Source organism: Quercus lobata, chromosome 4 (genome assembly GCF_001633185.2).
Source record: "Quercus lobata isolate SW786 chromosome 4, ValleyOak3.0 Primary Assembly, whole genome shotgun sequence".
NCBI classification, from domain to species: domain Eukaryota; kingdom Viridiplantae; phylum Streptophyta; class Magnoliopsida; order Fagales; family Fagaceae; genus Quercus; species Quercus lobata.
In genome coordinates this window covers 31,707,128-31,724,482 of record NC_044907.1, presented here as the reverse complement: position 1 = coordinate 31,724,482, position 17,355 = coordinate 31,707,128, and the positions used below count along the sequence as shown (strand labels likewise).

The 17,355-nt window shown below is 37.2% G+C and overlaps 1 protein-coding gene across 1 annotated transcript; it reads right to left on the bottom strand.

The window, feature by feature from the left end:
• Window positions 1-14,637: 14,637 nt before the first annotated feature.
• LOC115985036 lies at window positions 14,638-15,956 on the bottom strand. The gene is made up of 2 exons (XM_031108012.1): window positions 15,485-15,956; window positions 14,638-15,044 (listed from the first exon to the last, which is right to left on the bottom strand). The coding sequence occupies exons 1-2, from the start codon at window positions 15,954-15,956 to the stop codon at window positions 14,638-14,640; spliced, it is 879 nt and encodes a 292-aa protein (XP_030963872.1).
• Window positions 15,957-17,355: the final 1,399 nt, after the last annotated feature.

The following is a 17,355-nucleotide window of genomic DNA, read 5'->3' as shown; positions in this document are numbered from 1 at the left end:
TTTAGCTTATCCTACCCTCTAACAGTTTTTCAAATTAATTAGCTATACCTTGGGTATGAAGCTTACTTCATTGGTGATGATTAGAGTACTATATTAAATTCGGAGACTTTTGTTGTAAATGGTTGGTGACTTGATCTTGCTATGTGCAACGAGACCTTAATTAATTGTATTGGAGGTTGGTCACTTAAGGTTTAGACTCGATGTTAAGGTCCTTATTCTTGATAAGACTATGACTTTGTGTAATCCAATAGGAGTTTTATAATATATTCATGTATTATGTGGAGGCACATGATTTTTTGGTTATTGTTTGTAAATGTGTTATAAAGCTCTGACTTGTAATGTGGAGATTTTAATATGATTATATGTTCTTAACTTGTGGAAAATATTAAGGAAAAGAAAGATCTCCTATAGTTTGAATTGTCAAAAAAGAAAAATCTACAAGTACCTTGGGATGTATTTCTCATGCTTTGGACCCTTTTGGGTTTGGGGTGTGACACAAATGATTTGTAGAGGAACCCTATCCCCTTTGATCCATTCTACACACACAATCTTTTCTCCGTTGATACCATAGGATAAAAAAAAATGACAATCTCAGATGCAATTCATAACATGTAAACCAAACCCAATACACTCCAACAAATACTGATCACAACTCATGTTATGAATCTTTTTAATGACGTACGTAATGCCTTATGAAATCCCAAAGAGTGAACCCCAGGACTATAAGACCAATAATAGTTGCAGTGCCTCTCCAAAGATTGGGGAAATAGGTACTTCTCAAGTTTCCCATATTATGATTGCAACATTGGTCATAGTGCTTGTTAAGCTCTTGAGCGAGATCAAAATAACAGGAACCCGTTTCCACAATTTCAAGTCCAAGTTTGTTTACCATTGTGGCAATTACTTCATTGCTGCCTAACATGTTAATTATAATCTTTTTGTCAACGAGCAACTCCACATCTTCTCTAGTGTTGATAAGATAATCCAAGAGACATATATAATTGCATATATAAGCTTCAGATGGATAATGACATTGCTCCAGGGCCATGAGGTTTCGAAAAAGGCTTTCAGTTTTGTCGTCTACCAAAAACTGAGGAACATGCAGGAAAGTTTGAGTAGCTTCCAAGCAAGGAAAGAACTTCAAGCATGGTAAGCAATTTAAGAGCCATGAGCAATTGAAACATGGACATCTTTTCAAGGGCGTGTTTCGGAATTGAATGTCAAGTAACATTATTTCCTTTTCAGCTGTTCTGAATATCACTCCTGCCTCGTACAACTCTGTTGCACTATGTAGATGAGAAATGATGCCATTTCCGCTTTTGAGGGTAGATGGATTATAATAGAAATATCTGTTCAAATCAGTGAAATGTTTTATTTGCTTCTCGTGAGATGAAAAAAGTTCCATGCAAGCCCACGAAAGGAAATATTATTGTTTTCTTCAGACCTGGAAAATTGATTGTGTAACTCCTTTAGGATAAAAAATGGAAGCTGATTCTCAAGTAATATCAAGTCATGACTTATGCCTATCTTTAGCCATGGTTTACTTAATATATAATCATTTTCATATTCTTCCTCCGTGTAACTCCTCAAGAAGAGCTCAATGATAAATGTTGAATCCAATAGAACCGTTTTCACGAAATCTTCATGGCAAATATCTCTCTGAGTAACAACGGCGAATCTTTTCTTCGTTTTCTTCAATGATCCTTGCTATTTCCTTCTGGGATTTCCTAGTTCGATTACAAAATTTGTTTAAGTAACCCATTTTCAGCTTTTCCATTTCCCTTTGTTCTCTTTCACCATCCTTGTCTCATGCTTCTTTTCCACCATAGTGAAAAGGGCCTATTTAGATTTGCTTTGGAGTGTAGGCCTCTTTATTTACCTCGCGAAGTTTCTTGGGGGCCCTGTAGATGCAACACTCGGGCCACCAAGCTGGCTCCATGGCTAGTGAAACATCAATGATCGACTCGTGGCACATAAGATCATTTTCCATGACTATTGGAATGTCAATGCTCAGCTCTTTGCGCAAACGATTATTTTTTAGTGAACCAGCAACGGTAGTAGGCAACGTATCACCAAGTTCCATTTTCTTCCTAATGACAAGCAGAATAATCAGATTTTCTTAATGATAAAATCTTCTCTTTTTTTATTTATTTATTTTTTTAACTCAATTTTTATAATGAATGGGGAGGGAAGATTCCAACCCTATTCTCCTAATAAAGAAAACCAGGTAATGCTATTAAATTACACAATTCTTAACCACTATAAGAATAATTCTAGGGACACATCCAACTATAAACCCAAATCCATAATATACTTAAGTGTTTTCTTGTAATTGGAGCACCTATTGTTCTTTTTTTTTTTCTCTCTCTCTCCAACAAGTATTCATGGTAGTTTCATGCGTAAGTCTTGAAATCCAATCAAAAGTTGATAGCTAAAAATGTTGTAAATTAAGTGTGAGTCTAGGTGTGTCAGTTGGTGGATTGCCTTTATAATGGAACCAATGGCTTTAATAATGATACCTTCTTTTGCTCCTTTTTTGAAATTTTAAAAAATTCATTAGAGTGAGCCCCATTGAAAATAAGATATTCAATTAGAAAATAGAAAACACACAATATTTTTTTAAAATGGTGAGCAACTACCTTCTTATGCATAACACAAGATGGGATACAAGATGAACATGTGACTATTTTAGAATAGTGTTAGTGTTGAAAGTTCAAATATGTGTATAAACACCCTTCAACGTTTAGACCCCCAAATTACAACTTAACCAATTCAAGCATTATGTCAAACAACTAGTGTGCAGAAAATGAACATAAGCTACAATATAGAATTGGATAAACTATCTAAGCCAAATTAAAATCACAACCCACAGCAGATAATAAAAGGCAAAGATAAAAGGGAAGGAAGATGCAAACACAAAGACAACACGCGATGTGTTATCGAAGAGGAAACCGAAGCCCTCGGCGTAAAACCTCTCCGCCACACTCCAAGCGGTAAATAATCCACTAGAAAATATAGTTGGGATACATGGACAGCAATAGACCCTCCAAGCCTAATCTACCCAATGCACCTAAACCTTCCAAGCTTCTTGCTCCAACGAGGTTGCGCCGAATCTTTTTCTTTTCTAGCTTCCCGGATTCCGCTACTAGACCATAGCATCAACCAATGAAGATTGGTTCCTTCCTAACTGCTTCCCAGAAATCTAAACAGCTCTCTCACAGTAATGAAAATGGTGAGAACAAGGTTTGGTAAAATGCCTCTCAAGGATTTGACAATGGAGAGGAAGAGAGTTGAGGAATTTGAAGAGACTCTAATGTATAGATTATGGGTGAATCAATCTTGTTTTTCTTTAGGGTTTCTCTCTCAAAATTCTCTCTGGACGCTCTCTTACAATCGTGGGTAAAAGGGGTATTTATACTGGAGTGGGAGAGGAATATGAAACGTCAGGTTTTACAAAAAAAGGGTGGCTCGCGGCTTGACCTCGCGGCTTGACTAAGTCGCGAGATCTAGTCGCAAGATAACCGTATGGCCAGTTGTCCTGTAGTGCTCCAGCTTGCATGATTGTTCACCTTCCAGTATGCTTGGCACGTGTGCTGCGTCTGGCGGCTTGCAGCCGCAAGTCACCCACGAGGCCAAGCCGCGAGTCTCTATTTTCTTGCACACTCTTGAGCAATCTTCACTCTATCTCACTCACTACCCTTACATTAAACCCACCTAAATATAGGGTTACTAAATGCTGAATTACAAGGAAATTTGGCACGGAATAAAGCCAATTAGATGGTTGAATAAATTCAACCTTACAAGTGTCAATGCAAAAAGGAAGCTAAACCCGAGGACGATAGTAAAAGGGGTATTTATACTGGAGTGGGAGAGGAATGTGAAACGTCAGGTTTTACAAAACAGGGGTGGCTTGCGACTTGAACTCGCGGCTTGACTAAGTCACGAGATCTAGTTGCGAGATAACCGTATGGCCAGTTGTCCTGTTTTGTCCTGTAGTGCTCTAGCTTGCATGACTGTTCACCTTCCAGCATGCTTGGCACATGTGCTGCGTCTGGCGGCTTGCAGCCGCGAGTCACCCTCGAGGCCAAGCCGCGAGTCTCTGTTTTCTTGCACACTCTTGAGCAAACTTCACTCTATCTCACTCACTACCCTTACAACAAACCCACCTAAATACAGGGTTACTAAATGCTGAAATACAAGCAAATTTGGCACGGAATAAAGCCAATTAGATGGTTGAATAAATTCAACCTTACAAGTGTCAATGCAAAAAGGAAGCTAAACCCTGAGGACGATAGTAAACCTTGGTGAAAGGGAAATAATATTTTGAGCCTTTTTGTTAGGTTTCAGAGATTCTTTATTTATTTTTTATTAATTTTTTTTTTTTTTGACATAGAATCTCCCGAAGACATGAACCATATCCCTTACCCCCCCTCTTCCAACGAAAATTTAGACTTGTGAAGTGATCACTATGTTAAGGTGCATGATGATAACAATTTTGTAGTTAATATCATTATCATTGGAAGAAAAGGAAAATTAACTAATAAACATTTAATGCCTTAAAAATATTGTGCAATTCTGCTTATAGAAAAATTTTCCAATTGCAATATTTTGTATAATACCATTGAAAAGACAATAGTAAAGCTAATAATATTTTTTAATAATATTTTATAGAATGATTATAGCGTTTGATGTTGGCATCACAATTGTCAATATAGAGAACTTTTATGTGAAATTTGACACATAATAATTACGACATGATGATGTGTATGTTATCCTAAGCCAAGGAATGTAAAAGAGTGAAGCTCATGATTACAAAAGTATTCAATAAATAATTGATTTGATATTAGGAAGCTACAAATACAATATCGAATTAGAGCAAGAGAATCATTCAACTCTTAAATTTTTTAATTTGAGAGTAAATCAATAATATAGTATCAAATATATTTTGAAATAATATTTTGAAAAATTCCTTACACTGTAACATTTGTATTTTCTTGAAAGCTTGGACTTCTATCATACCTTTTCTTGAAAGTTGGTTGATGGTTATAACAAATCACTAATGGACTTTTCTTTTCAAGACTCTACTTTAGAGTCTAGACGTGGTTTTTTTTGGTTGATAAAAACAATTACACACATTGTTACACACATAAAAAAGCAATTCAAACTATAATTTGAAGTTATAATTTTCAACTCAAAAATTATGTCTTCAAGTCATAGTTTTAGTTGCCTTTTCATGTGCATGTATTAAATATGTGTGTGATGGAGTATAGGTAATATACACAATTTTTTCTCTCTCACTAAACTTACTTTAAACTCTCAAGATTTTTATAATATATATATATATATATATATATTAGGGCTATTTCAATGATAAGATCTAATTTATCAAAAATTTAAGTAGACAGAAGTTTAAATTAAACTCAGAAATTTAAATCTCAATAACAGATCCAAGTCTTACCAAGCAAAGAGGCCTGGAAATAACGAAAAGCTTTTACCCTTGAGAGTTGAGAGCACCTCGTAAATAGTAAATAAGCACTTATACAATTGAGTCTTTCGCAGGTGATCTCTCTTCTTGCAATTCTATTTATTTGCTTATAGATTTTATGATCCTCTCTCTCTCTCTCTCTCTCAGACGAATAAACACTAAACACGTTATGGTACACCATCAAAAAGTTGGAGAACATTCTTAGCTTGTTTAGAGAGTTGTACTTCGGTATAGCTTATTGTTTAAAAAATCGAAATCAATTATACTCACATTTTCACGGAACTTCAATCTACACCGTGAGTTCAAAACAAAGTGTGTAATGTATGTATTGCTGAACAACCAAATCACTATCAAATGGTTGTAGAAACATTCTTAGCATAGCTTCTACAATCTTATTGCAACAGCTTCTTGATTTAAAAAGCATAGTTAGAAAATTTATCACAGTTAAATAGTCTTTCAACCTACACCGTGTCCGTGACTTTAAAACAAAGAGCGTACATGCATGAATGTATATTACACGTACGTAACACACTAACAACTTATTTCAAGGTGATGTCCTTAGCTAATTGAGTTTATGATTGGCTTTGTTTTATTTAGATTCTTTGAGTGAAGTGGTCTAAAGGAACCAAAATCAATCCTGCATGATCAAGGTAGGGATATATTAGGGATATATACCAAATTGGTTATTTTCTCTTGCATAATGCATTGGTCTTGGACAAAGAATAATCGGCTGGGACAAGTACACGAAAATCTATTCTTCATAATTTTAATGCAACAACAACGAGTAGCTATTTATCACTTTTGCATAGACTTACTTATTTTTCTTGATCACTTACAGTTGATCAAATCAAATTTATGACAAAATTTGTGGTAGAAAAGTTGTGTTCATAAATTTTCTCAAACTCAATAGGTCCAGGCCTCAAATTTTCTCCAATAGCAAGCCTGATTTACGAAGTCCAGTCACTAAAGTACCGAAGGCCTCTCTCAAGACCATTCACCAAACTTTTTTGGGCCCAAATCTTCCTAAAAAAAAAAAAACCAAAGTCTTTGTAATTAACCGGATCGCTCTAAGGGCAGGCTAGCCCATAGGACATCGGTGGATCTTCTATAAAGAGTCTAGTCACCTTACCTCACCTAGTCTCTCCGAACTTTGGTAGTTTCATCATTTAGGAGAAACAAGAATGTGGACCTAAGGCCTGTGAGGCCCACGTGCTTGTGGAAATTATTTCTATCTTTTCCAAACAAGGTGGTGATTGGCTTAGTAGATTGCTAATTAAACCGAACGTAGATATACTTACTGTAAGGTTGAATTTATTCAACCATCTAATTGGCTTTATTCCGTGCCAAATTTGCTTGTAATTCAGCATTTAGTAACCCTGTATTTAGGTGGGTTTAATGTAAGGGTAGTGAGTGATATAGAGTGAAGATTGCTCAAGAGTGTGCAAGAAAACAGAGACTCGCGGCTTGGCCTCGTGGGTGACTCGCGGCTGCAAGCCGCCAGACGCAGCACACGTGCCAAGCATACTGGAAGGTGAACAGTCATGCAAGCTGGAGCACTACAGGATAACTGGCCATACGGTTATCTCGCGACTAGATCTCGCGACTTAGTCAAGCCGCGAGGTCAAGCCGCGAGCCACCCCTTTTTTGTAAAACCTGATGTTTCATATTCCTCTCCCACTCCAGTATAAATACCCCTTTTACCCACGATTGTAAGAGAGCGTCCAGAGAGAATTTTGAGAGAGAAACCCTAAAGAAAAACAAGATTGATTCACCTACAATCTATACATTAGAGTCTCTTCAAATTCCTCAACTCTCTTCCTCTCCATTGTCAAATCCTTGAGAGGCATTATACCAAACCTGGTTCTCACCATCATCATCACTGTGAGACAGCTGTTTGGATTTCTGGGAAGCAGTTAGGAAGGAACCAATCTTCATTGGTTGATGCTACGGTCTAGTAGCGGAATCCGGGAAGGTAGAAAAGAAAAAGGTTCGGCGCAACCTCGTTGGAGCAAGAAGCTTGGAGGGCTTAGGTGCACTGGGTAGATTAGGCTTGGAGGGTCTATTGCTGTCCATGTATCCCAACTGTATTTTCTAGTGGATTGTTTACCGCTTGGAGGGCGGCGGAGAGGTTTTACGTCGAGGGCTTCGGTTTCCTCTTTGATAACACATCGCGTGTTGTCTTTGTGTTTGCATCTTCCTTTCTCTCTATCTTTGCCTTTTTATTATCTGCTGTGGATTGTGTTTTAATTTGGCTTAGATAGTTTTTACCAATTCCATATTTTAGCTTATGTTAAGTTTCCGCACACTAGTTGTTTGACATAATGCTTGAATTGGTTAAGTTGTAATTTGGGGGTCTAAACGTTCAAGGGTGTTTATACACGTTTTTGAACTTTCAATTGGTATCAGAGCGGGTACACTTGTTGTGGTTTTATTACCTAAGTGTGATCCTTGACCCCTGTGTTGTGGTAGTTGTTATGGAAAATACCATGCTGAATTGTAGCTTAAGTATTTGTGAAAATGACTCTATGCATATGTCTGAAGGGTGTTTTACTAATGATCTCGTAGAGTTGTTAAAAACTAAGAAACATGCTAGAGTATTTGTTCACATGCTGGAATATATTGAAAATCAGAATCATGTCTTACACAGTAGCATATCTGAATCTAAATCATTGATTAAGAAATATAAAAGAAAGAATAGAATGTTGTGTGAGATGATTAAGAGTCTGAAAATGAAAAGTCAATCTGAAAGAAGCATGAAAACTGATGATGAGTTTGTGTTTGAAGGTCAAGAATGTTTGTCACATGTGAACCTATTTGTGCATACCTCATTGAAGGTGTTTAATGCATGTTTGTAGTATCTTGACAGTGGGTGTTCTCGCCATATGACAGGGGATAAGTCACTGTTTAAGACACTCAAAGAAAAGGTTGGTGACTATGTGACCTTTGGTGATGGAAGTCATGCTCAAGTCCTAGGCAAAGGAACCATTAAGATACCTGGTTTACCGCTGTTGAAAAATGTGTTGTACATAAAAGGGCTGAAGGCAAATCTGCTGAGCATCACTCAAATTTGTGATGATGATTTCCTGGTACAATTCTCTAAGAAGGGATGCTTGATCATCAATGAAGATGGGATTCAGGTTTTGGAGGGAAATCGGACTACAGATAACTGTTATGGAATAGTTCCCACGGCACCCATATCGTGTAGAAGTGCTCGTGTGGATATGTTGGAGCTGTGGCATCACAGATTTGGGCATGCCAACTTCAAACAAGTAGCAAAAGTGCCCAAACTTGAAGCAGTTGAGGTAGAAGCTTTGGATAGAGAAGGTGAAGAGCCTATACTAGAAGTAGAATCGACTCCCATCAACCCAAGAATGGAAACGAGATCGATGTCTAGAACATCAAGTCCTCTTACTCCTCCAGAAGTTCATCCTCCTATTTCTCGAAGTGATGAAGTCTCCACATCAAAGAAGCCATCTTCAAGAGTTATTAAGAACCATCCGAAAAGCAACATCATAGGATCTCTAGATGAAGGTCTTCGCCTCAGAAAAGGAAACATTCTATTAGCCAATCATGTAACATATCACTACTATCTTGCACAGTTTGAACCAAAAAGGGTTGAAGAGGCTCTTCAAGATGAGAATTGGGTTGAGTCAATCCATGAAGAGCTAAATTAGTTTGTGAGGAATGATGTGTGGGAACTTGCTCCAAGGCCTGAAAAAGTTCATGTTATAGGCACAAAATGGATTTTTAAAAACAAACTGATGAAGATGGAGAGATAATTCGAAACAAATCTCGGTTAGTAGCTCAAGGATACACTCAAGTAGAAGGAGTAGATTTTGATGAATCTTTCACTCCTGTGGCAAGACTCGAATCCATTCGAATCCTCATGTCCATTGCATGCACTTTGAATTTCAAACTCTATCAAATGGATGTAAAGTGCGCATTTCTGAATGGATATCTAAATGAAGAAGTGTTTGTTGAGCAACCAAAAGGATTTGAGGATCCTCACTTTCCAGATCATGTATTAAGATTGAAGAAAGCCCTTTATGGCTTAAAACAAGTGCCTAGAGCCTGGTACGATCGTCTTACACATTACCTTCTAGATAGAGGTTTCAAAAGAGGGTATGCCAACCGAACTCTGTTTGTCAAAAATGATGAAGATTATCTCCTTGTGGCACAAGTCTATGTTGATGACATAGTGTTTGGGGCAACCATTGAAGATCGTGCTACTGAATTTTCTGAGGAGATGAAGAAGGAATTTGAGATGAGTATGATGGGGGAACTCACATTTTTCTTGGGTCTTCAAGTCAAACAACAGAAGGAGGGTATATTTGTATCTCAAGAGAAGTATGCCAGAAACATTGTCAAGAAGTTTGGACTAGACTCCAAAAAACATGCCTCCACTCCCATGAGCTCATCCACTAAACTGAATGTTGATTCTTCTGGAGTAGAAATAAGTCCTACATTATATAGGAGCATCATAAGGAGTTTGCTCTATCTTATAGCCAGTAGACCGGACATTGCATTCAGTGTTGGCGGTTGTGCCAGATGCCAAGCTAATCTGAAGGAATCTCACCTGACTGCTGCTAAGCGAATCATTCGATATGTGAATGGTACTTCAAACTATGGTCTGTGGTATTCAAAAGACTCAAATGCTTATCTTGCTGGGTATTCAGATGCTGACTAGGCTGGCAGTGTAGACGATCGGAAAAGTACTTCAGGTGGCTGTTTCTACCTTGGTAACAATCTTGTCTCATGGATGAGCAAGAAACAAAATCCTGTGTCTCTATCTACCGTTGAAGCAGAATACATCGCTGCTGGAAGTTGCTGCACTCAGCTTATTTGGATGAAGAAATTACTTCATGACTATGGAATTCCTTAAGAAACGATGTGTGTCTTCTGTGACAACACCAGTGCCATCAATCTTTCCAAGAATCCTGTCTAGCATTCAAAATCTAAACACATAGAGATACGTTACCATTTCATTCGGGATCTGGTAGAGGAAAGAGTTGTGTGTCTTGAGTTCATACACACCGACAATCAAAAGGCGGACATCTTCACCAAGCCTCTCGATGGTCCACGGTTTGAATCACTCCGTAAGACCATTGGTGTTGGTACAATTCCTTGACTCTCTTGTGTGTTGTGTGCTTCACATATTTATAATATGGTAAGCTTGTTTGTGTTGGGGCACACACTACTTTGTTAGCTCTTTGTGCAGCATGTTTATTGTTTGTTTGTCCATTTGTGAATACTGTTACTTCTTCCTATGTTTGTTCAATCTTTTTCTTCTTTTATGTCAAAAATCCAAAAATCACATAAAAATTAGAAAATAAAAAAGTTTGATTGACATTGTTGAGTTTTTGTCTGAAAACTTGTTTTGCCTTGTACCTTTGTGCTAATGGCTTTGTGCATTTTCGAGCATTGCTTGTTTCTTTGCACTCATATCTCTGTGGGAGAAATCTTGAAATCTATGTGATTGTTGTAAATAGATCTTCAAACTTGTCATGAATGATTAGTGAATGGTTATGTTGATCTTAAGACATGCATAGACTTGTGTCTATATATCTTCCCACTCTTTATTTTTGTTTTGCTAAAAAGAGCTCACCAAATGTAAATCTCCAAATGAAAAGAGATATTGAGCTGCAAAAGCCTGTCGCACATTCTAGTATTCGACTAGGAAAAATGGTAAGCGACCTTATATTAAAGTGAATGTTTATTCAAAAAGCCAAAGGCTTGTTCTTTAAAGTGAAATGTCATATATCACTCTCACAATGAGAGATGATTATCTCAAAAGATCAAAATGATCAAATGTTATGTTTGAAAGTGGAGTCAAATGTAAAACTCCAAGATATGTTACCAAGTTGTATGGGAGGTCATATATACATATTTCTATAATTGAGATGGGTCACATGATCTAGTGCTAATTGTGTATGCCTTGGTTGAATTGATCATTGAAGCTTCACATTAGACTAAGGACTATCTCATTATTGATATCCACACACAACACACAAGTTTATGTTCAATAAATGTCATATTCATTTGTGTGATTGTACTTGATGAAATGTGTTTTCACATGCTCAATCTTTGTTAATTCAAGCAAAATTTTTTTTTTGAGTGTTTTAGGTGTTTTTGGAAAGTATTTTGTCATGAAAAATCTGAAAATTTCAAAAATCCAGTTTTGCCCTGTTTTGGCGGCTTAGTCGCGGGTATGTCAAGTCGCGTGCCTCAGTCGCGTCTTCGCGGGTCATTTTTGGCGACTTGTTCGCGAGTGGAAGGTCCAGTCGCGAGGGTTACTCAAAGATTTTCGCGGCTCAGCTCGCGACTCACTCGCGGGTAGACCTTCCAGTCGCGAAAAACACTTAGAAAAATTTTCAAACTTTTGTCCTTGAGTGTTTTGGCGGCTTGATCTAGCGACTTTTTGGCGACTCATTTAAGTCACGAAAAACGCATGTTTTGGAAATATAGGGGCAGTTTTTAAACTTTTTTGTTTTCCCTCGATCTTTTTGTGACTGTTCATTGTCTCTCTCATCTACTCTTACTCATTCACACCGTGCCTCTATTTTCGATCTCCATTTTTGCCTCTTTTCAGCTCAAAATCCTCGAGTAACAGGTATGGTTTTTCTGTCTTTAACTCTATTCTACTTGTTGTTGTGGTTTTCCCTCTGGATTATTCGCATTTGATTGTGATTTTGAGATGGGTTTTTAGCTCTGCTATTACTCTTTGTCCATGCTTAGCTCATGGAAGCTTTTGTTTCTGTTTTGAGCTATTTTAAATTGTTGGTTTTGTTCTTCATCATGTGCTTAGTTAGGATTTGCTATTTGTTGGTTTCTCATCTTGTCTGATCCGCTGTTGATGTGTTGATTCAAAATGATCATGTGTTGAATGTGTGTTCTTTTTCAGCTGATTGTGTGGTTTTATTTTGACCCTTTCTACTATGTAGTTCAATTTGGGCCATTTATGTCCCTCATTGCTATTTTCTGGTCATTTTCATCCAGCTATTAGGGTTTCTTCATTATCCCTAGATTACCACTAACCCACTGCTAATAAAGTCTGTTGGATTGTGTTCTGTCATTTCCTTTGTTCATAATACAGACTAGACATGTCACCATTCAAGAAAGTAGCTGTGAAAGGAGGTAGTTCCAAAGGGAAGGAACCCGTCATTGATGTTGATGATTACCCTCCTCAAACAAAAGAGACTCACTCTTCATCAAAGAGATTCGATCCCAACAAGTTCAGATCCTATGCAGCCTATCAGTCTCATGAGAATTATTTTCAAAATGCTACACCATTACTAGAAAGAACTGTGGATCAGTCCTCACTTCATGACATTGACATTCCGAAATGGTTTGCTCACAAGGACTGGAATTACCTTCTCTCTGATCTGGATGATGCGTATGAAGATTTGGTAAAAGAATTTTATGCCAACGCAATTGTGGAAGAAGATGAACTTAAGTGTTGGGTTCGGAAAAAGAGCTTTTCTGTCTCTCCTACATATCTGGCAGAAATCCTTCACATCAACAGACCAATATTCCGACATTCACCGGTTTATGATGATCTTTGTCCTGATGAGGAGCTTCTCAAAGAAAGTCTTGGTCAAGACTTGGAGTTCTCACCCAATGGAAAATCCATCAATGTTTCCTCTCTTCCTCCAAAACTGAGAGTGCTTACAATTGTAATGTTTCACAATTTGTACCCTTTATCAAGCACTGGGTATATGAATCTCGAACGTGCTTTGTTTCTTCATGATCTAATCTCTGATGTGGAAATAGACATCTGTGCTCATATCTTTCATGTTCTGCGCAAAACGGTTCTTCGAACTGAGTCTCGGACATGCATTCCTTTCTGCTGTCTCATTTCACGGATCTTGAAGCTCAAGGGAATTTATCCAACGGCAGATGAATCTCCTCTCTCAAAACCAACTGTATTTTCTAGTGGATTAGGCTTGGAGAGTCTATTGCTGTCCATGTATCCCAACTGTATTTTCTAGTAGATTGTTTACCGCTTGGAGGGCGGCGGAGAGGTTTTACGCCGAGGGCTTCGGTTTCCTCTTCGATAACACATCGCGTGTTGTCTTTGTGTTTGCATCTTCCTTTCTCTCTATCTTTGCCTTTTTATTATCTGCTGTGGATTGTGTTTTAATTTGGCTTAGATAGTTTTTACCAATTCCATATTTTAGCTTATGTTAAGTTTCCGCACACTAGTTGTTTGACATAATGCTTGAATTGGTTAAGTTGTAATTTGGGGGTCTAAACGTTCAAGGGTGTTTATACACGTGTTTGAACTTTCACTTACATTTTTAGATATCCAAGTTCTCATGCATCACAATCGATCCTAATAATAATTTAGATGTTTGGGGGCATATTAAATTCTTTAAACCAAACAAGGGCTAAGTTTTTTATTTATTTATTTATTTTATTTTATCAACCCGATTTCAGGAATTGGGAGCTTGAGTGTGTAGGTCAAAGTTTTTTCTTCTTCTTTACAATATCAAATCACATTATATTGTCTAATCCCTTAGTTAATTAGGAATGGCAATGGGTCATGTTTAATGGGTTTTTGAACTCAATTTGAATCTAATAGTAAAGGTTTGGGATTTGCTAAATACATTGACACAAGTTATGATTTAAAATTTTAAATTCTAATAAGCTTGAAGATAAAACGGCTGTCGTTTAAGAGAGAACTTATTCATATGGTTGTAGCTTCGCTTATTTATATCTGGCATGTGAGAAGCACGTAATTACCAATTGGAGAAGTTAGTTAAAGATTCTAACAACTTCATTGCTCAGTTATTCTATATATAGAACAGAGTTGTATTGCCGAATGAATTACTTACAACCTTAGAGAGGAAATTTCCAATCTGTGTGCAGAATTTGATAAAATTCTATAGTAGGCATTACTAGCACAAGGAACAGTGATATCATTAATAGCATTCAGTGGTAAAGTGAAATTACTGAAGATAGAACATTATTATTGGCTGAAATACAAGGATGCTGGAACAATTTTTCAAAAACCCAACACTCAAATATTTTGTAGAAGACCCTATTCGGAACAAGAGGGTATCACAAGCTACACAAAATGATTAGCTCAGATGCAATTCATACAAGCAATCCAAACCAAAGCACTCAGATATTGAACTACACAAATTCTGAATCTATTTGACTGTAGACCTAACGAAATCCCAGAGAGTGAATCCCAAGATTATAAGACCAACAACAGTTGCAGTACCTCTCCAGAGATTGGAGAAATAGGGACTTTTCAAGTATCCAATATTACGGTTGCAACCTTTCCGATAGTGGTTCTTAAGATCTTTAGCAACATCACTGTAACAGGAATTTTCTTCCACAATTTCAACAGCAATTCTGTTAACCATAGTGGCAACTACTTCATAGCTTCCTAGAGCGTTAACAATAATCCCGTTGTCAGCAAGCAACTCTACATCTTCGCTAGTGTTGATAAGATGATCCAATAGCACCATATAATTGCATAAGTACGCTTTCAATGGATAATGACACTGCTCCAGAGCCATTATGTTTCTGAAAAGGTCCTCAGTTCTATTATCTGCCACAAAGCTTGGGAGATACAGTAATGGTTGCATGTGTTCCAAGCAAGTAAGACATTTCAAGCATGGTAAGAAAATTAAGAGCCATGAGAAATTGAAGCATTGACATTTTCCCAAGGGCTTCCACTTCTCGAGTTTTATTTCATCAAACCTTCCCTCTTCAATCACTTTGAATCTCCAGTTGTGAGCTCTGATGGATAGTATATATATCTAATCAAATCAGTTAAATGCTTTACTTTTTTCTCAGGTGGTTTTTGCTTCTCCGCTGAAAATAAATATTTCCAGAAATATTCGCAGGCAAGTTTAAAAAAGGAGGCTTCAGGATTTCGTCTGAAAAATTTCTTATATAACTTATGGAGAATAAAAATGGGAATTTGATTATCAAGTAATATTAAGTCTAGCATTATATGCCCTTTCAACCATGGTTTACTAACCGTACGTTCCATTTGATTGTTCCTATTTTCTCCTCCAGCAGTAGCCCTAACGAAATACTCAATGATAAAGATGGAATCTAATAGAACAATTTTCAATATATCTTGGCTGCTGATCTCTAAGCGCCCATCATAACAATAGATAATTTTCTGTTGCCTCTTTGCAATGATACTAGCTATATCCCGTGGTTCTGTCCCAGTCCGTTGAAGGAATTCCATGTAGTATGTCAATTTCAGCTTTTCCATGTCCTTTAGTTCTTCTTTATCGTGGTGAAAAGGGCCTATTGAGATTAGCTTTGGTGTGTAGGACTCCCCCTTTACCTGGCGAAGTCTCTTGGGGACTCTGTAGATGCAACACTTGGCCCACTGGGGTGGTGGCTCCAGGACTTGTGGTGGAAGGTCAATAATTATTTCTTCGCAATCATTTGGAGGTCTGGGCGCATTTTCTTTTTCGTTTGTAGTAATTCCCCTCCAAAGCATAATTCCCCTCCAAAACATTGAAGACAGATTGCGGGCAATTAGTAAATGAAATAGGGCCTGCAATTTACAAGAGAGTGCCCATTTGACAAGGGCATGAGCAACAGCATTAGCTTTTCTTTTGATCCAAAGAAAACTTAAGATCTATCAACAAAGTACAGATGTCTTGCACGAACCCTTAGTTAATTATTATCATTTTCATCTGAACACAGTGCAAGATTGAAAGATAAAAATAGTAAGGAAATTGTTTTTTTTTTAAATAAAAAATTTAAAATATTAATGAAAGAACATTTATTTTATTCTCTTAAAAAAACGTGTAATTGTGCTTATACATAAATTTTCAAACTGCACCTGTAGGGGTAAAATTCCCAAGTCAAATAACGGGTCTTGGGCCCTATACAGGGTTCAGCTACAACCAAGGAGAAAATGGGCCGCCAAAACAACTTTCAGCCCAACTCTAATAAGTCCAAACTTATTTAAAAAAGATGTCCGAGGAGGAATGTCTCCTCAGACGTGCCAAGTATGGGCCCAACATGCACCCTATCCATAATGAGGAGTCATTCCAAACAAATATTGGTAGCAGGGAGAAGAACGAGAGCATAGGATGTTAGGGGGAGACCCTAATTGCTGCATTAAATACAAGGAAACTACTTTTCTGGCCGCATTAATATGAAGAGGACATGCGAACAGTGTTACATTGGCCACTGCAACTCACAAAAAGGTAGAGTGGATGTCCGATGGGACAGGCGTTCAAGTGAAGGTCCAGATAATCAACAAGTGTAAGGCTCTTATTACTTTAAGGAGTCTATATAAGAGAAGGGCATCCCCTTGAAGAGAGGATCGGAAAAAATCCAGAAGGAAGAGAGTAAGACTATATCCTTTAATCAGGAACATAGGTGCACCCACACATATCCTCGGACTGAACATCCAGTGGGGATAAAAGAAGATATTCCTACGTTCAACCACTGCATGGCTTAAAATTAATTAACATTCACGTCGTTGAGTCCTAGTTTTGTAACCCGCTTTCTACAAATTCATTGTCTAGGGCTCTTTGGGCCAGAGTCATCTATTTGCTGGGCTTGGGCCCTAAAAACTGACCCTACAGCACCAATGTTTATTATAATTATTAAAAAAATGATATAATAAGATTTTATTATAGAATGATTTTAGTTGGCTAAATATCTTTCTAATGATTAATTGAGCAAAAGTGAATCAAAATAATTGAGCAAAATACTCATAAGTCATAACATTTGCAAATTGAGCAAAATACTCTAAAATATCTTCAAAATACCACCAAACTTCCAAAATCATCAAAATAAGTTTGAAACTTCCATGATAACAAAAATACATTCAAAACCTCCAACAAATTGAATACTTCCAAAAAAAAAAAAAAAAATCAAGG